General features: G+C 37.5%; 2 protein-coding genes across 6 annotated transcripts in view; both read right to left on the bottom strand.

The window, feature by feature from the left end:
* Positions 1 to 2,905, bottom strand: part of trpm7 (transient receptor potential cation channel, subfamily M, member 7) — a 72,379-nt gene extending 69,474 nt beyond the window's left edge. For 2 of the 3 annotated variants that reach the window (XM_026172452.1, XM_026172461.1), the window contains exon 1: positions 2,444 to 2,902. In XM_026172452.1, coding sequence (XP_026028237.1) covers positions 2,444 to 2,446 — 3 coding nt within the window. In that variant the 5' untranslated portion in view covers positions 2,447 to 2,902. Of the gene's footprint in view, positions 1 to 2,443 lie in introns of all 3 variants that reach the window. The other variant, XM_026172470.1, reaches the window with a different exon arrangement.
* Positions 2,906 to 5,933: 3,028 nt separating this feature from the next.
* On the bottom strand, positions 5,934 to 21,524 carry sppl2a (signal peptide peptidase like 2A). 3 transcript variants are annotated; one of them, XM_026172422.1, is made up of 17 exons: positions 21,258 to 21,523; positions 19,776 to 19,886; positions 19,509 to 19,691; positions 18,080 to 18,169; positions 17,858 to 17,991; positions 17,391 to 17,554; positions 17,176 to 17,272; positions 16,466 to 16,567; positions 16,199 to 16,280; positions 15,872 to 15,946; positions 14,540 to 14,596; positions 13,028 to 13,075; positions 11,908 to 12,007; positions 11,125 to 11,205; positions 9,125 to 9,285; positions 7,103 to 7,136; positions 5,934 to 6,410 (listed from the first exon to the last, which is right to left on the bottom strand). In XM_026172422.1, exons 1-17 carry the CDS (start codon positions 21,309 to 21,311, stop codon positions 6,370 to 6,372), a joined length of 1,614 nt encoding a protein of 537 aa, XP_026028207.1. In that variant the 5' UTR covers positions 21,312 to 21,523; the 3' UTR covers positions 5,934 to 6,369. The 3 variants fall into 3 exon arrangements, with proteins under 3 accessions (XP_026028207.1, XP_026028225.1, XP_026028216.1); XM_026172440.1 differs by lacking the exon at positions 7,103 to 7,136 and having other exon boundaries at positions 21,258 to 21,524; XM_026172431.1 differs by lacking the exon at positions 13,028 to 13,075 and having other exon boundaries at positions 21,258 to 21,524.
* Positions 21,525 to 23,208: the final 1,684 nt, after the last annotated feature.

Raw genomic sequence — 23,208 nt, 5'->3', positions numbered from 1 at the left:
TGTGAACACCAAGATACTTGAAGGACTGCACCCTCTCCACTGGAGCTCCATTGATGATAATGGGCTTGTAGTCTCTGTGCTGACCCCTTCTTTCCAAAACAGAATTTTCGATATCTGACATCACTAATGATAAACATCTGTATCATGTTAGGTAGTCATACAAAGGTGTATTATTTTAATACGTCAATGCGCAATAAGATGAAAATCACAAACATGGATGGGCAATTCATTTTCCCAAGAAACCACAAGAGAATTCGGGACTGTTCTGGAGGGTCGGACCAATAATACTGAGCAGAATTGACTTCAGCTTAACAATATTATCTCTTTGTAAACTTACACAGTACAACAGTTCCAGTTTCTGATGTGGCCCGTTGGAAAATATAATTGCCCATCCCTGGTGTAGATTATTTTTCTCCTTACAAAACGAAGAAACTATGATTGGATACAAATATGAGGAACTTAAAAAAAAATTTAATAAAAGGTAAAAGCAAGACCAAAACCAGGAATGAAAACTTTCAATGCTGCTGACGGTGTGACAGTATAATTTAACAGGCTTATTATTAATACTGCAGTCCAATCATTAAATACGTAATATAAAAAATACAGAATTGTAATTAACATGTTAACGGTATTTTAGGGTGTGTAGGACCGACAATTTTATAGCGTTTTTCTGGCAAACAGAAGACAATGTTTTCCTTTTATCATTAGCATTTTAACAATAAAGATGTTTTAAGTTCGGTAAATTAAACTGGACTTTAAGAAAATGCTGGTTAAATATATTTTAATCACAGTCCTGGTGATTTTTCTTTGGTGGAAGGCCAAAACCCTCAAACGGAGTATTAGAGTCTCTACAATAAAATATTTAAAAAATATTTCATTTGCATTTTGAAAATAAAGCAGAAAATCTGAGAGTAAAAACTGAAAAACTGCAAAGCTGAAAAACAACCAACACATACTTTACTTCGTGATGATCACCAGAAAGAGTCACCTTACCCAAAAACTGCTTATGTCCTTCTACGTCTGCTCCTAAGAGGGCATATTATATTATTACTGTGTGTGTGTGTGTGTGTGTGTGTGTGTGTGTGTGTGTGTGTGTGTGTGTGTGTGTGTGTGTCTGTCTACTCTGACAGCTTCAGTTGCAAAGACGAAAGGGTTTAAGCAGATCATCAGACGCCCTCCTTAGGAGATCGTTACAGTTCCCATTACCTCAAAAAAACCAACAGGATCATCATAAAAGATGAATCCCAACAGTGGACACTTTCTGTTTGAGCGTAGGCTAGCAGATGATCCAGGACATAAAAACAATAAACACATTTTTTAAGAGAATCAATCTGGCAATCAATGCTCATAGAATATAAAAGTAAAATATCTTGTATATTGTTGTAGATTATTTAAGTCTTTTTTTTCTTTGATGTCTGAATTAAGATAACATACAATTTCCCTGTACAGGTGAAATGACAATAAAATATTTTTTATGTGACCCTAATACTTTCTGGAGGGCCCTTGTAGGTTTTAAACGCACGAAAAACATTACGAGTATATTCAGAGAAATACGCAAACAGATATAAGTCCAGCGGACGTTACCAAGGACATCATTCTCCTCTACGGTTGCCATGGTGAATCCTAGAATCGACACTCCATTGATGACGACTTTTTAATAGTCGTCGCGCACGCGCTCGGCTCGAACCCAGTTGTTTAAACCAATTCCATGTTATTTTTCCTCCCTGTCTCTCTGACTCTCTCCAGGAATAAAACCACAACAATGACTGCAACAGGCCTGAAACGTTCAGGTCCAGCCCAACATGAGCAGAAATACAGGCGTTTCACCAAAACCTGAGCTAATAAAATGAGCATTTCAACACCACTTTACTTTTCCTGACGCTGGCACGTCTGCGCAGACTTGGCAGCCACTCAGGGTTGCATTGACTTGTTGGTGGTAATGACAGCGTGTCTTGTCTGACATCTGAGACAGCTAAAGGAAACGTCTTAAACAAGTGCTAGCTGATATTATCAGGTCTAAATGATCGTGAGGTGAAGAAAAGCTCAAAGACAGCGTTGCTCATATCGGCCAGCTACCACTGCTGCTGCTGCTCCACTAGCTTGTTAGCTTAGTATAGCGCTAGCTCGCTAGCTATTTAGCCTCCTAACGTTACGCCCGTGTGTGATTTGGAGTTTTCTTTGCTAGACGATGTGTCACTGTGCGCTCTTCGCACACTACCTTCACGTTACAATGTGTCAACTCAACAGCCATGCAGCGATTAAAGAGGAAAAAACGGCAAAGCGTCACCGCGACCCCAGCTGGATACCTGACCAGGCAGGAGACAGCATGCATTGGGGGAACCTGCCACTCAAACCTCGATCAGTCACGATGATCCTCCGCGTCAATTTAACCAGAACATATAACCCAGGGGTGGCAGCTGACCACCCGGAGAGCTTCACATACCATTCTCTTCACCGTTGAGACTCAGGAAGAGCTCTGTCGTGGCTTTTATCCATCTATCAGCGGTACTCTCAGTTAGCCTTGGAAGGAAAGCCCGGTAGACGTTGGAGAGATCCGCTTCGGGTGCAGCTCCAACGGAAGGTTGCCTTTTCATAATTGTGCGACTCCAGACTGACGCTGCATGACGAGCCGGCTGACTCAGCCAGCTCATTGTCACGTGGCGGAGGCGGAGCCAGCAGCCACATGTGCGCTTTGTTTTATTTCCTCTGTTTTTACGAAGACGCCACAAGGTGACGACGTACGCTAAAGCGATTAAATTCCGTTTTATTCATATAGTGCAAACCCGTATTAACAACTGTCGCGAGACGCTTTAAGATAAAGACCCTACAACCCCATCATCCAACAATCCCACTTAAGCAAGCTCTTGGTAATGTTGGGGCGGAAGAGCTCCCTTTCCACAGGAAGAACTAGTGATGCGCGAATCATGAACGAATTGTTCAATACCCGAGAATCACTTTACTGACTCATGAATCATGATTCACAAGCCCAACTGACTCATCCCTGTTGCTGTTAGCAGCAATATATCTAGCTTATAATTAAAATTGTGGAGAAAAACACAACATCCAGTATCTTAACAAAAAAATTTCTGCTCTGAACTGGAAGAAAAAACCCTGAGTAGAAGCTCACATCAAAACAATAGCTCCTTGGTTCACAGTAGCATCGCTCTGCTAACAATGCTAACAGCACATTTGAGCTACTCACCCCCTCCCATCCTGTGCTGAATCATACGTTTCACACATCTCACACATTTTTTGCACTCTCTGGTCAACTGACTCAGTGAATCAAATGACTCAAAAATCCAATTCACTTTGGTGAGTGACTCATTAAAACTCGATTCAGTAAAAAGAATCAAATTTACCATCACTAGGAAGAACCGGGTCCAGGGCAGGGGTGGATCTAGAAGGGTGGCATGGGGTGGCATGTACCATCCTAAAATCATCTCTTGCCACCACAAGTGCTACTCTAGTTTTGCATATGACAGTGTTGTTTATTAAAATAAGATAGCATAAGCACTTTGAGCGTAGTTACAGTTAAAAGTGATTATAAATTCTAAAACTGAATATATTGATAATTTCCTCTTACTTTTGCTGTTTTGCTTCCACCACAATAAAATCACAGTTCCTGCACAGCTCTCTCTAAGTGTACTTTAAGAACAGTTTCTCATCTAAAAATCAAAATTTTCTGCATTATTTGCTTTCTTATTACCCACCTGTCTACCGTTGTGTACAGCGCTGTGGGCCAGTGTTTTTTTAATGACCTCCGACAAGAAAGCGCCATTTCTGCTGTTCAATGCAGAAGAAATGTAAACTTTTTAAAATGATGGCACATTGCAAAACACTTAGCTGTGTCTCTAATCAAACCTCTGTAACTTTGCTCTGCTTCACTTTAGCAGCATCAGGTAATGTTCATATGTTGATGCATGGTTTTCTTTTGTTTTTGTTCTACTGCAGAATATTTTTAAGGATATCTGCTATAAAAAGCCAGGCCAGAAAAATCTCGTTAATGTTTTTCTGTTTTATCCTCAGGTACTTTGACATGGTACTTTGGCATCTGCTGTGATGCTTACACCTCTGATGAAGTCTCACAAGTGTCAGTACTGATAAATGATCAGAATTATAATATTTCTGACTGTCTGAGACAAAATTTCCCCAATTCAAATTGAATCAAAATCGTGGATCGAATCGAATCAGGACCTTGTGAATTGGAATCAAATCGATCGTAGAAATCAGTGACAATACCCAGCCCTATTTCACACAGGTGGTTGGTTGGTGCACTCTGGAAATGGAATAAAGGTGAGTGTTATTAACCTTTTGGGGTCCACGGACACACAGCACCTCCAAATCACATAACTGATTTAAGATGACTTTAAGCTCCAATAAGCTGCAGCCACGCTGAGTCTCTATTTCAGCCTGTGTTGAAAGTTCAGACTTCAAAGTATACACCGGTTTTTAAATTTTAATGACAGACCACTAAATCCAGAGTTAAGATAAAAAAAAATATATAAGCATTTTTTTCTAAATACTATTGTCTCATTTTGTGTGTTTTTGTTTTTAAAGCATTTTCTAAGGACAGCACAAAAACACTAAAGAAAAAAAATAGCCACCTCTTTCCTACTGGTGGAAAAATGTAGCATGTCGACCAATTCTTTTTTAAAAAGTCAACGCGTGGGATTTGGTTGTTTAGGAATAGGGGAAGGTTTTAGGAGTGATGGCAGAGAGACAGAACGAGCAAGTGAAAGAGAGAGACAGAGAGATATCGATAGCGAGTTTTGAGATGTGAGAGATTTGTGAGGTTTAGAGTGGAGTGTGTAGTTAGTCTGTTATGTAGTCGTTGTTTTGTTTTGTGTGTCAGTGAGGGCACTAATGACTGTGACAAACCACTAACCTACTGATCGGAAGGTTAGTGGTTCAATCCCTGGCTCCTCCAGTCTGTATGTCAAGTATCCTTGGGCAAGATACTAACCCCAAGTTGCTCTCCGATGCAACATCGGAGTGTGAATGTGTATGAATGTAGTTAGGAAGCACGCAGAAGTCTAGAAGAAAGTGCATGTGTGACTGGGTGAATGTGGAATGTTTTACTTACTTTGAGTACTCCAGGAGAGTAGAAAAGCGCTATATAAGAATCAGTCCATTTACAAAGGCAGATTGCAATGCAAATGCTGTCTCCAGGTGGAAAAGAGGTGTGATACACCTCCTGTTGTTAGGCCTGCAGGTTTATTGCTGTGGTGTTCTCCTCTGTCTTGTGGCAGACAAACATTTTTTTTTTTACTGGCACAAATAATTTGTGGGGCATCTTATTAAGACACCTGATTGTTCTCTCATTTTCATTATAGTAATATTTTTAAATGGTTGTACAAAATAAAATAAAATAAAAAACAAAAAAAACACCAGGTGTATTTGCTGCATTTGTTGATAAATAGTTGTATATGTTTACAAAATGTGTGTAAGTTTTCAAAATGTACAATTTATATTAGCATTTAAAGTTATAGAAATAATTTACTCAACACGTCTGTGCTTTTTACAGTTAAAAAAACAAAACAAAAAAACAAAACAAAACAAAAAAACACTACTAGGATTTTATGTTTGGTTTTTTTTATGTTTTATTCATGTCTCTAATCATCTGGCGTTTGCTAAAAATCTGACGTGGAAGAGCAATTTTACCTTTCAGAACAACAACCCAAGCACTGTGTGAAATGTACAGGTTATAGGTCATATTAAAGGTGGGAAAAACCTGTGAAATATATACTGGCTTATGTTTTTTCCCCCACAACAGCAACTTACATTTTAACAAGAATATGCTAAAATTCTTGTTAAAGAATTTAACACACACAAACGCACACACAGAACTGGGGTTGTTGTGCACTTCACCTATAGGAAGACTTTGTTCACTTAAAAGTCACAAATTAAAAATCAGAAAGCTACAGACAAGAACATGAAATACAATTCGTTTTTTTATTTAATATAAGGCAACGAAAGAAATCACATCTTACAAACAGGTTACACACAAACCCTAGTTATCAAAATAGCTACAAGTAATTTAAAGCCCAAACCCATTCCCAATGATGTAACAACTGCCAAGCTGAATATTATAAAGTGCGTTCTTATTCTCAATCATCACCAAGGCAAAGTTGTCATTATGTTTTTCTCAAAGTGAACCTGACAGAACTTTCAGGCGCTAAGCATGTGTTTTTAATCACTTTAATATCTCAGTTGCATCTACACAGCATTCATTTACCTTTCACATCAATCAAAATGTACTGCTTGAAGGATCATTTGATCAATAACATGTGTTCCCTTGCTTTGCAAATGTAAAATTAAATTGAGATTTTAAAAAAGACAAAGAAGAGAGTCCATATTCAACACTGTAAGTCAGCATCTTTCGCCGTCTACGGATCGGTCAGTTCTTTTCTCTAAAGAAAAGGAAAGACATGTTAATGTTTACTTTAATCTTTTAGTTTAGTAAGAAAGGCAGACTCATAGGCAGCATTTGAATTTATAATGCAAGCTGCATATATGATTTGTTCTACTAATAACAAACAACAGAGATAATGCATTCAAAAATTCATGCCACAGCTCTCCCACGTCAACTGCAAGCAGAATCATGCAAAGGGCAACATGAACACATTGGGAACTGCATGAAGGATGAGGCAGTTATTAAATCCTGTCCATTGAAAAAAAGCTGGAATGAGCAGAGAGTGGAAAAGGAAACAAAAAAGGACAAAAACAAACAAAAAACTAAAAAAAAAAGGAAATAAGTTAATGTCATTCCAGGGCCACAGCTTTTAGACAAGTCCACTTTATCATATCACTGTGAGTCACTTTAGACACATCAAAGATTATTTTCAGTCAACTGGAGACACCTAATGGCTAAAATGGTGTATTATTTCACACTCAAACTTCTGTCCTAAAATGTATTTGAATTTTAAAAGAGTTAATGTGTAGTTTGTCTTTAAATATCAAACTGACCCTGGAAATCAGGAGTTAAAATGTCAAAACAAAGGGTGATAAAGAAGCTGATAAGAGACAATAAGGCACTGCAGTAAGTGACATTAATGACAGGAGCGTTGCAGGGGAGAGGTCTGGGGTTTGGAGGGAAGCACACCTGGCAGCAAAGGTTCCCTGGATGAGTCCAAGACCTGGTGAAAATGAAGCCAGGTCAGAATTGTCTCTCTTTTACAGTTTGTGCGTGTCTCACTCTCATGGACATACGTACACACACACGCCCACACATTCACCCAGCCTTGCCAGAGTGTTACAAGTTTAATGTTTTGTGATGACTTTGAATGTCTGGATGGCAAATGTGAGAACCACAGATATTTTCATATTGGCTGCATGGATTTCCCTAAACCTTTCAAACATAATAAGCCTCTCTCGTGTGAGAAATAAATTTCAAGTTATAGTTTTGACTGATGGCTGTCTTTGTATCATAAAGGCAATCTCAGAACTAAAGGTATAGTTTAGATGCTTGGTTTTATTCTTTTGATTTAACAAGCTCAAACATTAAACAAACGATAAAACCATTTCCTAACATCCTTGAACCCTGCTGAGTTGCTTCTATATTTAGTGATTGCATGGTCCCGTCTATCACAAGCAACAATCATCTTATAAGCAACAATCAGCTTAGATAAGCTACAATCGGCTTATCTATCAGATTTGTTATCATTTTATGCGCCATGCCATATGCTTGGGTCAGTTGATCAACAGCTTTTAATAGTTCAAAGAAGGAGACTGGTTTTCACTGTAAAAACGATCCATTTAAGACCAAGGAGTCAACCTCATTAAGTACTCAAATCTCAACTAAAAACACACTTGGTTTCATTATCCTTTCCAGTTTAACTGGTGTATTTCTTCTGTTCCTTCAAAAGCAGGCTTAATTTATTCTTGCTCTCCAACATTTCATTAATTTTGATTCTACTGTCATTCTTTTTAATTCTCTGTTTATTATGTATTTCTCAGTATATTGTAAATACTTTTTGCTTGGTACACCATCTCCAGCTGTTACAGATTTTAGTCAGAATGAACCTTAAAGTTGGATCAGAACTGCTGGATATGTTTATCTAGTCTAATATCACTGAGATTAACAGGAGAGGTAGCTGAATAACACTGCTACAGTATTCCGCAAATTTCCACGTGTCATGTCTGGAAAACAGAATTTATAGACATCATGTCCATTTTCTAGTTGCTTTTCCAATTCAGGGTCACCAAATGGTTGGAGCCTGTTCATGGTGAGGGACGGGGAACAGCTTGGAGAGTTCTATCACAGGGCTAAAACATAAGGACAGACAAACATTTACACTCATATCTACAAATATGCCCAACTTAGATTTAACCTAATATGCATGTTTTTTGGATTGTATATTAGGTCAGAGTTTACAGAAATCCATGCAAAGATAATCATCATTGTTTTCACATTTACCATCATTTAAGCCAGCAGCCGTTCCAGTTAAAACCATTCTCAGTCACAACGGGGGTCACATATTTTTAAGGTCAGGAAACAGTTAGACAACAGGGAAAATAGCCTGGAATAAACAGCATTCTTTGAGGCCAGCATGCAATTCAATATAATATAAGCACTTTTTTTGAACAGCCTGCTGTGTCAGGTGAGACCAGTTTTTTTTCACAGCTGACTTGTATATGAACCGCTGACAGGCATATTAGAAATGATGCATGCTATGGAACTCCAGCTGACAGCAAACAAGATTTTTCTGTTTGTTTTAAAACAGCTACCAGTCAAGAAAAACTCGCTCTGCAAGAATCCAGCAAGCAAACAGTCAAGTTTTCTTCCAAGAACTCCAGCTAACACAGGAACACATAGGAAAACTAACAAGTGATCTTTCCCTTTTCCTCCTTTTTTAACGGATTGTCATTTCATTATGGTAAACAAAGACAGCCTACAACTAAAGCATGTCAGGATTTCCATATTAGTAAGGTAAATTATTAATAATCACGTAGTCTGTGACTACACTTCTTATTCCGTCCTCTGGATTTAAAAAGAGCAAACTGTTGACAGATTTTTTTCTTTAATGAACCGGTATTGACAGTCAAATATGACAGCTACAAGAGGAATGACGTTTTTTGGAATAATAGAAAAACACCAATACAATTCTCCCTCTCCTCCTCTCACCTGGTATGTGGTTCCAGCCCAGAACTGCTTCATCTCCCCCCTGCAGCCTGCCACCACAGCAGAAGTTATCACAGTGAAGGGCACTAAGTAAAGCAGAGCAGGCTGTCCCATTCCTGACAGCAACATCACGATGAATGTCAGTATCATTCCCAGGAAATAGGCTAAAAAGAAATATGAAGAAGGAAAGAGATATGGTAAACTTAAAGCTTACACCTGGCTTTATATGGCAGCCTTTCAGTTGACAAGTGTGAAAAGAGACTCAGTAAAAAGCTAATTCAGTGCACTTGTAAATAAAACTTTATTACTACATCAGCTAATAAACCTCAAAGACTAAAAAGTAAAACTGCAGCTAAATACAAGTGAACCCTTTGAAAGTACAGAGAATTGAACTTGCAGGTCATAAAAATGGTAACAAACAAAATGATGCATAAAAGCTATATTCATGTATTCAATAGTAAAACTAGGTAGTTATCAACAGTTCAAGCTGGAAAAAGTTGTGCTAACGACTTGTCTTTGACTCATGTGCTCCAATTAAGAAGATGACATTTGAAGTAAGGGTTGTAATTTTTTTTTTTTTTAAATAAAGTTATCCTCGAGAGATTACTCGGTTTGAATTATACTTCAATGTCAACAATGTTCAAAAGATAAATTACAGAGATGTAATGAGCTGGAAAAGCCTGTAAAGTATTTCTAAAGGCCTTCTATTCCACTTATCCAGTTCAGGGGCTGGAGGGCTGGAGACCCGACAGATAGTCAGTTTGCTGTGGGGCTCATGCTCAAATTCACACCACGACCAATTTAGGATCATCATTCGCCTAAAATCATATCTTCAGACTGTGGGATGAAGATTGCAAAAGTCCACTTTTAGACAATGCTCTGTGGCCAACTATTGAACCATTTTAAGCTAAAAAAAATAAATAAATCTTGTTTGGAGGTATAAGGCATTGCACACCAACACGTAAATGTCATCCAAGCTGCACACCACGGTGAAAGGAACATCACGGTCTGTTTGCACGTGTTCTTATAAAATACTTCGTCAGTGCAGTGACACAATAAATTATGTTTGGTATGCCAATTTTAAAGAGGAAGTAGAGAGAAGAACATGATGAGTATACCAACAGGACTTTGGATTTGAGCAAGGTTGTCACTGACTCTGTTGAGAACAAGGTCAGTAAGATGCAGTGGTATTGGGTGAGTCTGGGCTTTTTGTAAACATTATTGAAAAAACATTACCACTTAAATGTTGGAAATATGCATTCACACAGTCCCATTATCGTGCTATTAAATATTATAGATTACTGCTATGCAATATTATTTTTTGCTTTGTGCGCTTATATGTATGTATAACAAAGAGATAACAGAGACCAAGTGAATGAGGTAGTGTGTTTGCATTGGTACAACACAGCATTAAAAATCCAGGGGGAAAAAAACAAAGGGAAAAAAAAACATTTTGCAATTCTGAGAATTTCTAATGGAGACCGTTGTGACTGAAAGAGGTTCTACAAGTCACGTAAGTCAAGAGTTCACTTGCCTTTTCCAGCCTGCACTGTGAATGATTTCTCAGTTTGTGTAATAAAGACATGAAATGTACAAATGTTCTCGTGTTATCAGTTAAGTCATGTTGACATAGATGAAGATCAGACCGCATTTTATGAGTAATAAAACTAAAAAGAGCTCATAAGCGTTTGCGTGACATTGCATGAAGTTCAATATGAAGAACGTGAGTTCAGTCCTGGCAGTCAATACAAATGACTGATCATATGCAATATGATAAGAAAAGAAGAAAAGAAAAGAAAAGAAATGGTGTACGTTTAAACCAGCAATTCACTCAAACAGATCGGGGTTTGGCAAAAATCAAACCCCGATCTGAATATTTTCCCCCTTTTCACAAAATTCAATGACTTTACACACAAGACATTGTGTTTGTGTGTGTTTGTTTGTTTTTTAAATCCATGAAAATTAATGACAGACCCAACAAAATGATAACAGATGTGTGATACCTATGCAGCAACTGACGAAGTAGACTTTCCTCTTGCTCTTGATCCAAACATCAAACCTGCTGCAGTAGGCAACCAAAAGACCTGTGGGTCCAACAACAATGCAGGGTGAGAGCCACTCATCATTACACTTAGATCATCCAGTATGAAATCCTGTATGTATGGGTTAGTAACTCATTCATTCCCCCCCCCCCCATTTACAGTTAATGGTGTAAAGAGACTAACTGAAGACGTATGAAATCAAAAGAAGAGTCTGGCTAAACTCAAACCACGGACTCTGCATTTATTGAGTAAGCACCCTAACATTTTGCTATCAAGTTGCAATTTTAAATTAGTTTTCCTATTTTGTTCTTTGTGTTTTTGAATCAAAGAAAAAAAAAAAAAAAAAATTATATATATATATATATATATATATATATATATATATATATATATATATATATATATATATATATATATATATATATATATATAATATATATATATATATATATATATATATATATATATATAATATATATATATATATATATATATATATATATATATATATATATATATATATATATATATATAATATATATATATATATATATATATATATATATATATATATATATAATTTTTTTTTTTTTTTTTTTTAAACAACCTTTATTTGTATTAAAAACAAAATCTAACACATTGTTAAGAATTGCTTCATATGTCTAACTAATGTTTGTACACAGAAATGCTCACACATATAAGCAGTGGTGTAAAGGTGAACTGTGAGAGCGTCTACATCCTTACCTGGGACAATGATGTCGCCGTAACCCAGGATGGAGAACTGCATCATACACAGGTTCTGAGCCCAAGCTAAGAGACGCGGGACACGCATCACCACAGGAAGCTGAGAAAATGAAGCATTACAGATGCTAAAAATGACAAAAAGGCCAACAGCAGAAATCTTGTTCAGTGTCTTTGTGTTCCACCTAATCTGACGGCCGTCCCTTAGCTTTACTTGAATCCAACCTATAGCAGGTACACTTTTCTACACTGCTGTAGATTACTTTGCATATTTTCTGATACACAGACATTTCCAGCTAAATCTTTCATTTCCATATTTCAGAATCCATCCGGTCTGCGTAGACATAAAGAACGAAGCTCTAAACAAAAGGACTGCTATCATTTATTGTTGTCTGTATTGTGTTTTTGTAATACCTGAACTGAACTTCTTAAATCTTACCTCCCACTTTTATTTTTTCCACAATAAGATTGAGAACAAGCAAACCCACTCAGGAATTTAGTAAAATAAAAAAATGAAAACCAAAGGAAAAAAAAAAAAAAAAAGTTAGTCACCATGTGTGTAGGCAATTTTTACACAAATCAATAAGAATACAAAACAATTTGTCTCAAGGAGTATGAAAATAATGCATTCCTGATTAATTAATGAGCTGTAAAACTGCCGCTCTAATCTTTCTTAAGCAATATTACTGGAAAATGTGGTAACTTATAAGCACCCATCACCATGCACCTTTTTTATTAATATCCTGTAACAAAAACATGCGTGTGCACATAACTAGCTCACAACATTACTTGCTGCAAACAAACAAAAAAAAACCCACATCTTTCTCGTGCCAAAAAGATATTTTTAATCATATTAGTTTCTTCTTAACCACCTTCTGGACATGCATGACAGACATGCATATTGATACACGTATATAAACCTTTTATCATTTTAACATATGTATATATGTACACATTTTAACATATGTACACATTTACCCAATAAAAATGTAAAATTTGTTCTTTCAAAGACTAAAAATCAACTGCCACCATACCTCTCTACCCACCTCAGCTATCATTACAACAAAAACAAAACCAAACAATAAAGGAAAAAGTAGTGGATGGGTAACAAGTCAAGCCTTACTTTCTCAGAGGGAGGCTGGGGTTCAGCGGGGATCTCCACACCTTGTGTCTAAGACAGAACCCGCCCAACCCCAGTGCACAGTTAGTCTATTGTTCCCCTCAGGGCATCTACAACAAGCAGTCCATGTCAGCTGGGTTGTTAATGAAGCCATAACAAACGTGTAAGGGAGTTCCACCAAGCCCATCTTATAGTGCTCCGTTTGTGACTCTGGTAAAGAGTGATTTTTTTTTTTTAACCCACTTCCTGAACCCAAATTTATACAAGTGAATCTGAGTATTAAAAGAAGAGTTACAATGCAGATTAGTTTGTCCATTAGACATAAAATGTTGCCTTAATTAGGCTGTGAATTTTTATGTATACAATAGTGTGAAAAGTCTTGAGTTAGCCCTCATGTTTTTATATTTTGCTAGGAAAATGAAAAAATATGGTTGAAGTGATTCCATGATGGTTGAACCAGGACTCTTAGGCTTCTTGAACAAGACAAAAAGCTTTTCTTTGGGTATTGGCTGCCTTTTCTTTTGTTCTCTGTTAAGATGATCCCACATTCCCTCAATAATTTTGAGGTCTGGGCTCTGGGGACACCAATCGATGACTAATAGTGTTCCACTGTGTGTTTTTTCTATCCAGGTGTGCTTTTACTGTGTTGGAAGTGTGTTTGCTGGGATCATTCTCGTGCTGAAATATGAAGCTGCTCCAGCCCCAAACTCTGACAGAAACTCTGCTGCCTTTTACAGATGGCTGCAGACATTCACTATTGTCCCTCCCTCCTGACCTCCTTTGTACATTTTGATCATTTGGATTTAACACCCAATGGGACCTGTTGCCACTGATTTTCAGTCCAGCACTTGTGAATTTGGTATACCTCAGCTTCGTCTCATTTTCTCCTGTTTCTTAAGAATTGCTTCTAGACAGTTACTGTATCTGATGAGGGTAGATATTTTTAGTCTGTTACTTCTTCTTTTCTTCTCTACTTGTTCAGCTTCCTTAATTTTTTTAAGGACGCTCTGCACACCATGCTAAGATATGGTTTTTAGCTAATAACTTTATTTCCAACAGCCTTTTTTCTAAGCTGTCTGTTAAGCGTAGACACAGAGGTTCATCTTTTTTTTAGCTTTGAATTATTCATCGGTCAGTGTTAAGTAACCTAATAAACATTCCCCTGAAAACGAGTGAAAAATCAGCCAATGGCCAAAGAAAAACTTTGGCAGACCTTTAGAAACCCTGGAGAATTTTTGCTCAAGACCAGTTTAAAAGACAAGTCTGGCTCCATGGATGGGAAATATAAAAAAAAATAAAATTCTAAGTGACCTTCTAGTCTTTATGGCGCACGTTTGAAGAAATTCTCTCATAATGTGAAAGAGATTTTGCATTCACATCAGTACAGTCAGACTTGGATATGGATAAAGCCAGCTGTGAAGAAAAAAATTGGGGTTTTTTTCCAAATTAACAATAGCCCTAAAAACAGTTTGGTGGAGTTCCCCTTCAAGATGGGAAACAATGCAGGAAGCTTACCTTCTCTCCAGATGCATCTGGGCCCAGGGCAACCTGCACCATGATGCTTACTCCATTCTGTGGCAAAGGGGGAGATGCCAAGCATTCATATCAAATTACTTAATGAAAATGAAATAACATCATACTAAAACACCAGAGCAAAATATCCTCAGAAAGGCCCTCAGAGAGTGCAAAAGCTAATGCCTCATCTCATGTTGTCTAAGCGATCTTAGATTAGATTAGATTAGATTAGATAGAACTTTATTAATCCCTCGGGTGGGTTCCTCTGGGAAATACGATTTCCAAAAAGCACAGCACCGACAGAAGTTTCAGAGTTAAGATCTAGATCTAAACCAAAATTTAGACAGAGTGTACTCACACTAGACATAGTTGCCTCGCCTGAGCACGACTGTTATACATCCCCACTCCCCTTATGGCTTGTGCTCATATAAACCGGAGTAAACTTCAGTTTGTTTCGCTCACCCTCTTTCGTAGACTGTTGCTGTTGAAAAGCACTCCTGCAGAGCATCAGTTTGTCATTGACGAAAAAGTGAAAATCTATGCTCAGGCCTGTGGACCACTCACACTACTGTGCTCAAGCATTCCTGAACCGTAAAGATTCACTTATCTATATCCAGGCATGGCATCCAGTGATCTAACTAGTACAACTAGACTTTGCCTCAATTCAGTACAGCTGAAATTCCTTCTGCCTCAGATCAGATCCACAACAGAATTTCACAGAGGTAGTCAAACTAAATAAATTCAAGTCATTTTTAATTGTTCTTATGGCTGCCAATGTTATATATATAAACCTTATGGCTACTTCTTTGCCTGAGACGACTCTATTCTGAAGTTTTAAATGTTTTAGCTCTGACGTTTTTAGATGTTTCTGCATCTGACTTTTTTTATATGTATAAACTTATTTTGTGGAATTTCTTGTTTGTTTTATTAGTAAACTTACTTTTGGCTTTCTCAGCTTATACGCTCCTGGTTAAATAAAGGTTCAACTATAAGAAAGTATTATTCCCTTTTCCATGCCACACATCTACATTAATTTTTATTAAATTAGGGTGATATTTTTGTAGTTTGTGCACAAACTTGCTAATAGACAAAACATCCAAGGTGTACATATCAATTTGTGTGCAGGGTTCACTTCATATTAAAAAATAATAACTAATTCAGTGTATAACTAATATTTGATGAGTGGATTCTCAAATGTGTCAGACCTTGAGGCAATAAGAGCAGCAAATGCAGAGAAATAGCAAAAACTTCATTTTAAAAAAAAAATCAATAACAACATTACTGCTTTAGCAACAAGATACAGATAAAAAACAAAAATAAAGATAAACATACCTTAGTGAAGAAAGGAGTGATGAAAACAAAGAAGACATCATATACAAGCAGGAGGCTCAGAAGAATCACACAGATCTTCGAGAAATTGGAAAGAAAAAATTATCACCAACTACATGGCTCAAAACTCCATGTGAGGAAATCTGCTAGAAGCTTTGTGAGTGTGATAACATTTTTAATCAAATATCAAAGACGGGAAAAAAACAAAAATTCTTAGGAATGGAGAACTGCCTGCCATTCTTACAGGAAGTGTTGATAAATATGAACAAATATATATTTGTATAAATAGAACAACTACAGTGCAAGTATTCATTGTACAAGAAAAAATACCTTGAAATTGGACAGTGAAATTGTCTTCATGAAGTTGAGGCAGAAAGCAATGCCAAGGAGGTCCTGCAGAATCCAGATCCATCTGCAAGACATAAAGACCTCTTTGACTTTAGGGTTTTCATTACTTTAAATGTAGCTATTTCAGGATAAACTGTCTCATAAACATTGTTACAATTTTCTGGGTAATTTTAACCTACAGTGTTGTAGAAATTCACCACCACAGTGGTGTAACCATGTCTGAAAACTGACAGGACTGTGAATGTGTACCTGTCTTCATTTCTGTACACTCCCCAGACCACAGAAATGCTAATGCACACAGCAGCCAACAAGAGAGACCTCACTGAAAAGTTCCAATTCCGGACAGAGAACCTGGAAAAAGACACAGAGCCACATTTAGGTAGAAACAAAGAAACAAAAACAAAACAAGTAAAATTCTTGCACACATTCACCGAAACGCTGATGTTTGTTTGAAGCTTTTCAAGCTTTAAACCACTGGTCTTTTTAATATAAAAACAGAAAAAAAAAAGTTTTTTAAATGTTAGTAACACATCAAAAATCAGACCTTTACTATCCATGAATCACTTGGATCTTGCAGTACTTAATTTCCCCCTTCTGCCTAGATTATTTTATCTCACCATTTGTGTGAACCACTCACTCAACGACAGCATCCCCCCCCTCTGTGACTTCTGGAGAAATTCACAATTCATTTTTAACTTTTACATGGCTAAGCTCCTCATTTTACTGACCTACCGTACATTCAACCAATTTGCTATACGTTAATTTTTATCTTTTCGTCACTTTAACGCAGTAATTTCCCCAGGTTTTTCAATACAAACAAAATAATATCTCACTCAAAATTAGTCGCCAGGAACTAGTCAATAGTAAAAACTCTCTCTAAAGGTCTGATATCTATTTAATGTTGTAACTACAATGATGTGGTGTATATTTAATGTGGTTCCAAAGTCTGAGGCTCATACCTTAAAGTGCCGCAACCGATTTTGTCCATCACTGCATCAAAACAGCTATAGAGCGCAGAGGCAGATGCCAGGCAGAAGATAACAATAATGACGTAAACTGGAGAAAAATAAATAAATAGATCATATCACCAAAACTCGAGGTAAAATTACTCTGTTAAACAACCAGGAACTGATAAAAAAACAAAACAAAAAAACAACAACAACAAAACCCTAACCGAGAACTTTGTAGAAGAAGTACATGAGGACGAGCATCCCGCACATCAAGGCAACAAAGATAACCACTTTGAGAGGAGAGTACAGTGAAAGCTCTCCACTGTCTGCTTTGCTTTCTCCTCCTCCTCCTCCTCCTCCTCCAGACGCACCGCTATTCAACCGTTCCCTGAAACACACAAACAAAAAAACCCTCTTTGAACTGTGTTTGAATTAGAAGAAACAAAACAACATCAGGCAGAATGAAATGTGAAGCAATGCAATACATATGATCTCAGCAAGAGTACATTTAAATGTCACTTGCTCACATCATTATCACCAATTGACATTACACAGTTAATGATATTTTGACTGCATATGAAAAAAATATATAAATCAATGTGTTTTCTGCTATGTTTGGTTTATTTTTAATGAGACATCATTACAGACACGAGTTTTCAGCTCACAGCTGTATAATACTGAAAAATCTCACCTCTCACACGCCCCGCTCCAGTAGCCGCCCAAAACAACTGTGCCAATGGAAATCAGCAGGATGACTGCAATGCTTGGATCGATCTTTGTGGAAGGTGGAGCATACAGCTTCACCTGCATCTCATTCCCGAAGACCTGAGGACGCATGCAAAGAGTTAAAAATGGTCATCAGATTCAAACAAGACATATTAAAGGATTTATTAAAAAGAAAAAGTTCTCTGACCTGCCAAGCTTCCAGGAAATCCTTGTACCTCATGAGAGCGAGAGAAATATTGACCTTCGCGTACTCCGACTCGTTGGCTGATGGGATTGTCTGAAGACATTTTTATAAATATTATCAGTGATTTGGGAATGTTTCAAGTATAATAGAGCAACAATAAAACAAACAAAAAACACTTCGAGATGAGACTTTTTTTAATAAACTGACTCTAGATCAATTAAACTGCATAGAATTTAATTTTTTGTGAGGTGGTAGAAGTATCAGTTTTACCGCTTGCTTTTGTTGTGAAAGTGTTCGTGCAGGGACAGAAGTACAGGGCAGATGTGTATTAGTGGTCTTGAGACTCAATGCACTCTTTATGATTTGGTGGATTGGTGATCACCGATCACAGGATGCAACACTGGCGTATATTTTTCAATAAAGCAACACTGGGTAAGCTTACAGTTTACTTCTTCTGTTACTAGTCACCTTGGACATTTGCAGGAAGATCTAAACATAAATATACTGTTGCCGCACAGCAAGAAGGTCCTGAGTTCAATTCCATCATCAGGCCGGGGTCTTTCTGTGTGGAGTTTGCATGTTCTCCCCGTGTTTGCATGGGTTCTCTCCGGCTACTCCGGCTTCCTCCCACAGTTCAAAGACATGCAGCTTGTGGGGATAGGTTAACTGTTTAATCCAAATTGCCCATAGGTGGGAATGTGCGAGTGAATGTGAGTGCGAATGGTTGTCTGTCCCTGTGTGTTGGCCCTACGACAGACTGGCGACCTGTCCAGGGTATACCCCGCCTCTCGCCCTATGACAGCTGGGATAGGCTCCAGTGCCCCTCGCGACCCTGAAAAGGATAAGCGGAAGCGAATGGATGGATGGATCTATTGTTAAATATGAAAGCATTATAAGGTATTTAGTAAAGGAGACAGGGCTTTTCTTCTTGTTTTTACACTGCATTTTTTACATATTTTAAATTTGTATGGGTGCAAACTTGGGCAGGTCCTGCGTGTGAAAGGGATTAGATCTCACTGGGAGCTCCTGATTAAATGAATGTTATTAAAATTTGACTTCAGTTAAATTTAAGTGAACAACACATGTATGCTCTTGGGTGTCGGCCTTGTAACAGCAACTCTAATATGAGGTATCTGTTTGTGAAGACATAAAGCAGATTCATGTCATAATTTAAAATTAATCAATAAAATTTCAAATTGTCTAGTTAACAGATGAATGAATTACAATGACACCAAACTATTTCACAAGGCAATAAAGCATTTTTAGATGGAAATCCCCACAGAAACACCACATCTGTATCATTTCCTGAATCACGCCTTTGTCTAGCGCACTTCTCTGATCACCCAAAAGCAGCAAAGAGGAAATAATAACTAACCATAAAAAAAAAATTAAAGGAAGATCTCAAATCAGCTTAATCAAGCTAACATCTTACCAGCGTTTTATTGCTGGCAATGAGCAAAGCCATCGCTCCAAGTCCCTGAGCGATAAGGGCCTTCTGGCTGAAATCACAGTTGCCCCTCATCACCACCAGAGCCTTGCCCATTACTGAAGATGCATTGATCCCTGAGCTGTCACACAGCAGAGAGGAAGTCATATTCACCAACTGGTACTCCATCTGAAAAAGTCCATTAACACTTACAGTAAGACAGTGTTTGGAAAGGTGTCAAAACCAAAAGAGCTGTAAAATAGAAAAACTTACTGCAGAATTCAGTGACTGTGCCAGTGGGGTCCAAGAGTGATTGTGAACAATGCAGAACTCCCTCTCTGTATCTCCATTTGAAATATGCGAGATCGCTTCCTGGCCATTTATCTATTGAGAAAGAAATAGTACCCCTTTGATACACTACATATGGAAAATATCTGAACCCAGCCCTGCTTTGACAGTAAAATGTTATCCATGTTCAACACACTTAAGGCTCATTGAGTACCTTGTCATAAATCATTCACACTGAGCCAAGGGACAAATACAAATAAATACAAAATATGGTATAAAATGGTATCAAAATCACATTATGCTCTGAACTATTCATAAGTGCAATAATCTATTTTTTATGAAGAGTACTTCAAGCATTTGCCCACACAGATGCATTTGGAGAGTTAAGAACAACAATTTTTTTCCCCCAGCTAATGGATCTTGTTCATCACTTTTCCATTTCCGAACAAACAAAAACAAAACCCATCAATGCTTACATCATCTGTGTTGAGATCTACAACCTACTAGATGATACTATAAATCTGCTAATGCTTATTGGGTTAGTTTATGCTACAGCATCCTATTAATGAAATAGGATAATTAATTAAAAGTAACTAGGTTAATTTAAATACATTCCAACACTATCACCATCAAATCTCAACAACAACAGCCCAACAGCCCATGTATGTTAGGATATACAAATATTTTAATATTATATAGGACACATGAATGAAGGAAAAGTTGCCAGCTTTTCTTGTAAATCTGCCACTTTTTCCCATAAATTTGACATTTATCAGAAAGTTTTTTTCCTCATATATTTTACATTATTTTCTCATAAATTTAGCTCATACATTGGGGTATAGATCTCATGATTTTTTTTCCTTTAAAAGTTTTATACATTTTTTTTAAAGAGGGGGGACTTGGATTTTAGCCCAGCCACTTATTAATCACTTTATTTTATTATCGCTGTCACAGTAATCCGTAAACTTTATTTTGTACTCTCAAAGTTAGATATCTCAAAGTTTCATGCCACTTGTTAGCTTTAGTATAGAGTCCCACATGAACACCCGCGCTGTGATCTGCTCACCCAAACGTAAACACTTCCTTGTTGGTGACGTCGCGGAAATCACCGTCTTCAAGTTCCATGGTTTCGGTAAAATTAGATTAAAACGGCCAGCACAGTTATATCTATCTTCACTTCAGCTTTCTTTAAAACAACCTTACCCTAACAGCAGAGCAGTAAAACAGTTTTCCGTGTCGTAGCGCACTGAGGCTAACTGAAATGAACACGAGAGCTAACAATTAACCGCAGTTTGAACGGTTGTATTACAAGAAAACACAATCCCTGAGATAGAGACTAACACGGTCTGCCGACTACATGCTCAACATTTATTCAAAACGTTAACAGTCACAGCTGACCGTTTTTTTCGTCGGTAAGTTTGGCTATCAGGCCCGTCAACAGCTAGTTATCAACATTCACCAACTTACCTCCGACGCTAAACAAAGGAGCGACAAAAATACGACTGCGACAGTTCCTTCCATCTTGTTACCACTCGTTTTTACCTATCCAGACAACATGAAATCACTTCTTTACGGCACGACGACACTTTCTACCCCATAAGCTGTTCCATCATGGCTGTGGTTTAGCTGGCTAGTAGTTGCCGGGGGACTTCCTGTATCGGCTTGTGACATAAACCTGCTGAGCCGCGAGTTTCTGTTTCACCCCAAAGCGTCAGAACAACAACACATATGGCACACGCACACACTCCTCGTACTAACCACGATTTTAGCACCGTGTAACTTTGGAGACGTTTAAGTTAAGTTTCTTTCACTTAAATAATAAGTGGCAGATAAATTATAATGGCCAGTGTTTAAAACAGAGCTCTAATTCTTTCAAAGTTAAGAAAAGACAACTTTCTTCTTCTATTTTTACCAGATATTTTCTCATAAATGTGACATAGTTTCTCATCAATTTGCTTTTGTTTTCTTATTAATATGCAATTACCCTTTCCTTGTACCCAGCTTTTTTTTACTTATAAATTTTTTTAATGAATTTGTCCTGTTTCTTCTCATAAATTGGCATTTTTTTCTTGTAATCTTGCATTCTTCTACATAAATTAGCATATTTTTTTTCCAGATTTGTCTGGCAAATTGGCTTTTTTCATTTTTCATATTTTAAAATTTGCTCACAATAATGTTTTTTTTTGGTTGTAAATTTGACAATTGTTTTCTTGTAAAATTGCCTCTTTGTTTTTACTGTAACCAAAGGCAAAGAAAAACTGCAGTCAATTTATGTCCAAAGCACCTGTTTCCTGGGTTTTATTAGATATCAACAGAACCAGGGTTCAGTGCTAGGACCACTTCTGTTTACATTATTCCCCTAGGCAGCATCATTAGAAGACATAGCATACATTTTCACTGCTATGCAGATGGCACGCAGCTCTATCCACGAAGCCAGGTAACACACACCAATTAGTTAAACTGCAGGAATGTCTTAAAGACATAAAGACCTGGATGGCCGCTAACTTTCTGCTTCTTAATTCAGATAAAACTGAGGTTATTGTACTCGGCCCTGAAAATCTTAGAAATATGGTATCTAACCAGATTCTTACTCTGGATGGCATTACCTTGGCCTCCAGTAATGCTGTGAGGAACCTTGGAGTCATTTTTGACCAGGACATGTCCTTCAATGCACATATTAAACAAATATGTAAGACTGCTTTCTTCCATTTGCGCAACATCTCTAAAGTTAGAGATATCCTGTCTCAGAGTGACGCTGATAAACTAGTTCATGCATTTATTACTTCCAGGCTGGACTACTGTAATTCATTATTATCAGGATGTCCTAAAAACTCGCTGAAAAGCCTTCAGCTAATCCAAAATGCTGCAGCAAGAGTCCTGACAGGGACTAGAAAGAGAGAGCATATTTCTCCTGTTTTGGCTTCCCTTCATTGGCTTCCTGTTAAATCCAGAATTGAATTCAAAATCCTGCTCCTCACATACAAGGTCTTGAATAATCAGGCCCCATCTTATCTTAATGACCTTGTAGTACCATATCACCCTATTAGAGCACTTCGCTCTCGCACTGCAGGCTTACTTGTTGTTCCTAGAGTATTTAAAAGTAGAATGGGAGGGAGAGCCTTCAGTTTTCAGGCCCCTCTTCTGTGGAACCAGCTTCCAGTTTGGATTCGGGAGACAGACACTATCTCTACTTTTAAGATTAGGCTTAAAACTTTCCTTTTTGCTGAAGCATATAGTTAGGGCTGGACCAGGTGACCCTGAATCCCCCCTTAGTTATGCTGCAATAGACGTAGGCTGCCGGGGATTCCCATGATGCATTGAGTTTTTCCCTTCCAGTCACCTTTCTCACTCCATATGTGTTAATAGACCTCTCTGCATTGAATCATGTCTGTTATTAACCTCTGTCTCTCTTCCACAG

Source organism: Astatotilapia calliptera, chromosome 1 (genome assembly GCF_900246225.1).
Source record: "Astatotilapia calliptera chromosome 1, fAstCal1.2, whole genome shotgun sequence".
Lineage (NCBI taxonomy): Eukaryota > Metazoa > Chordata > Actinopteri > Cichliformes > Cichlidae > Astatotilapia > Astatotilapia calliptera.
The sequence above is the reverse complement of the archived record's forward strand: the minus strand, read 5'-3'. Positions and strand labels throughout refer to the sequence as shown.

Bases quoted from the DNA above. Each gene is read 5' to 3' on its own strand.
- sppl2a (XM_026172422.1), bottom strand. From the start codon at position 21,311: ATGGAAGGAACTGTCGCAGTCGTATTTTTGTCGCTCCTTTGTTTAGCG. The intron at 19,887-21,257 runs GTAAGTTGGTGA...CTTTCTCAATAG, and splicing joins TCCTTTGTTTAGCGTCGGAG to ATAAATGGCCAGGAAGCGAT. The intron at 17,555-17,857 runs GTGAGATTTTTC...TGTGTGTTTCAG, and splicing joins TGGAGCGGGGCGTGTGAGAG to GGAACGGTTGAATAGCGGTG.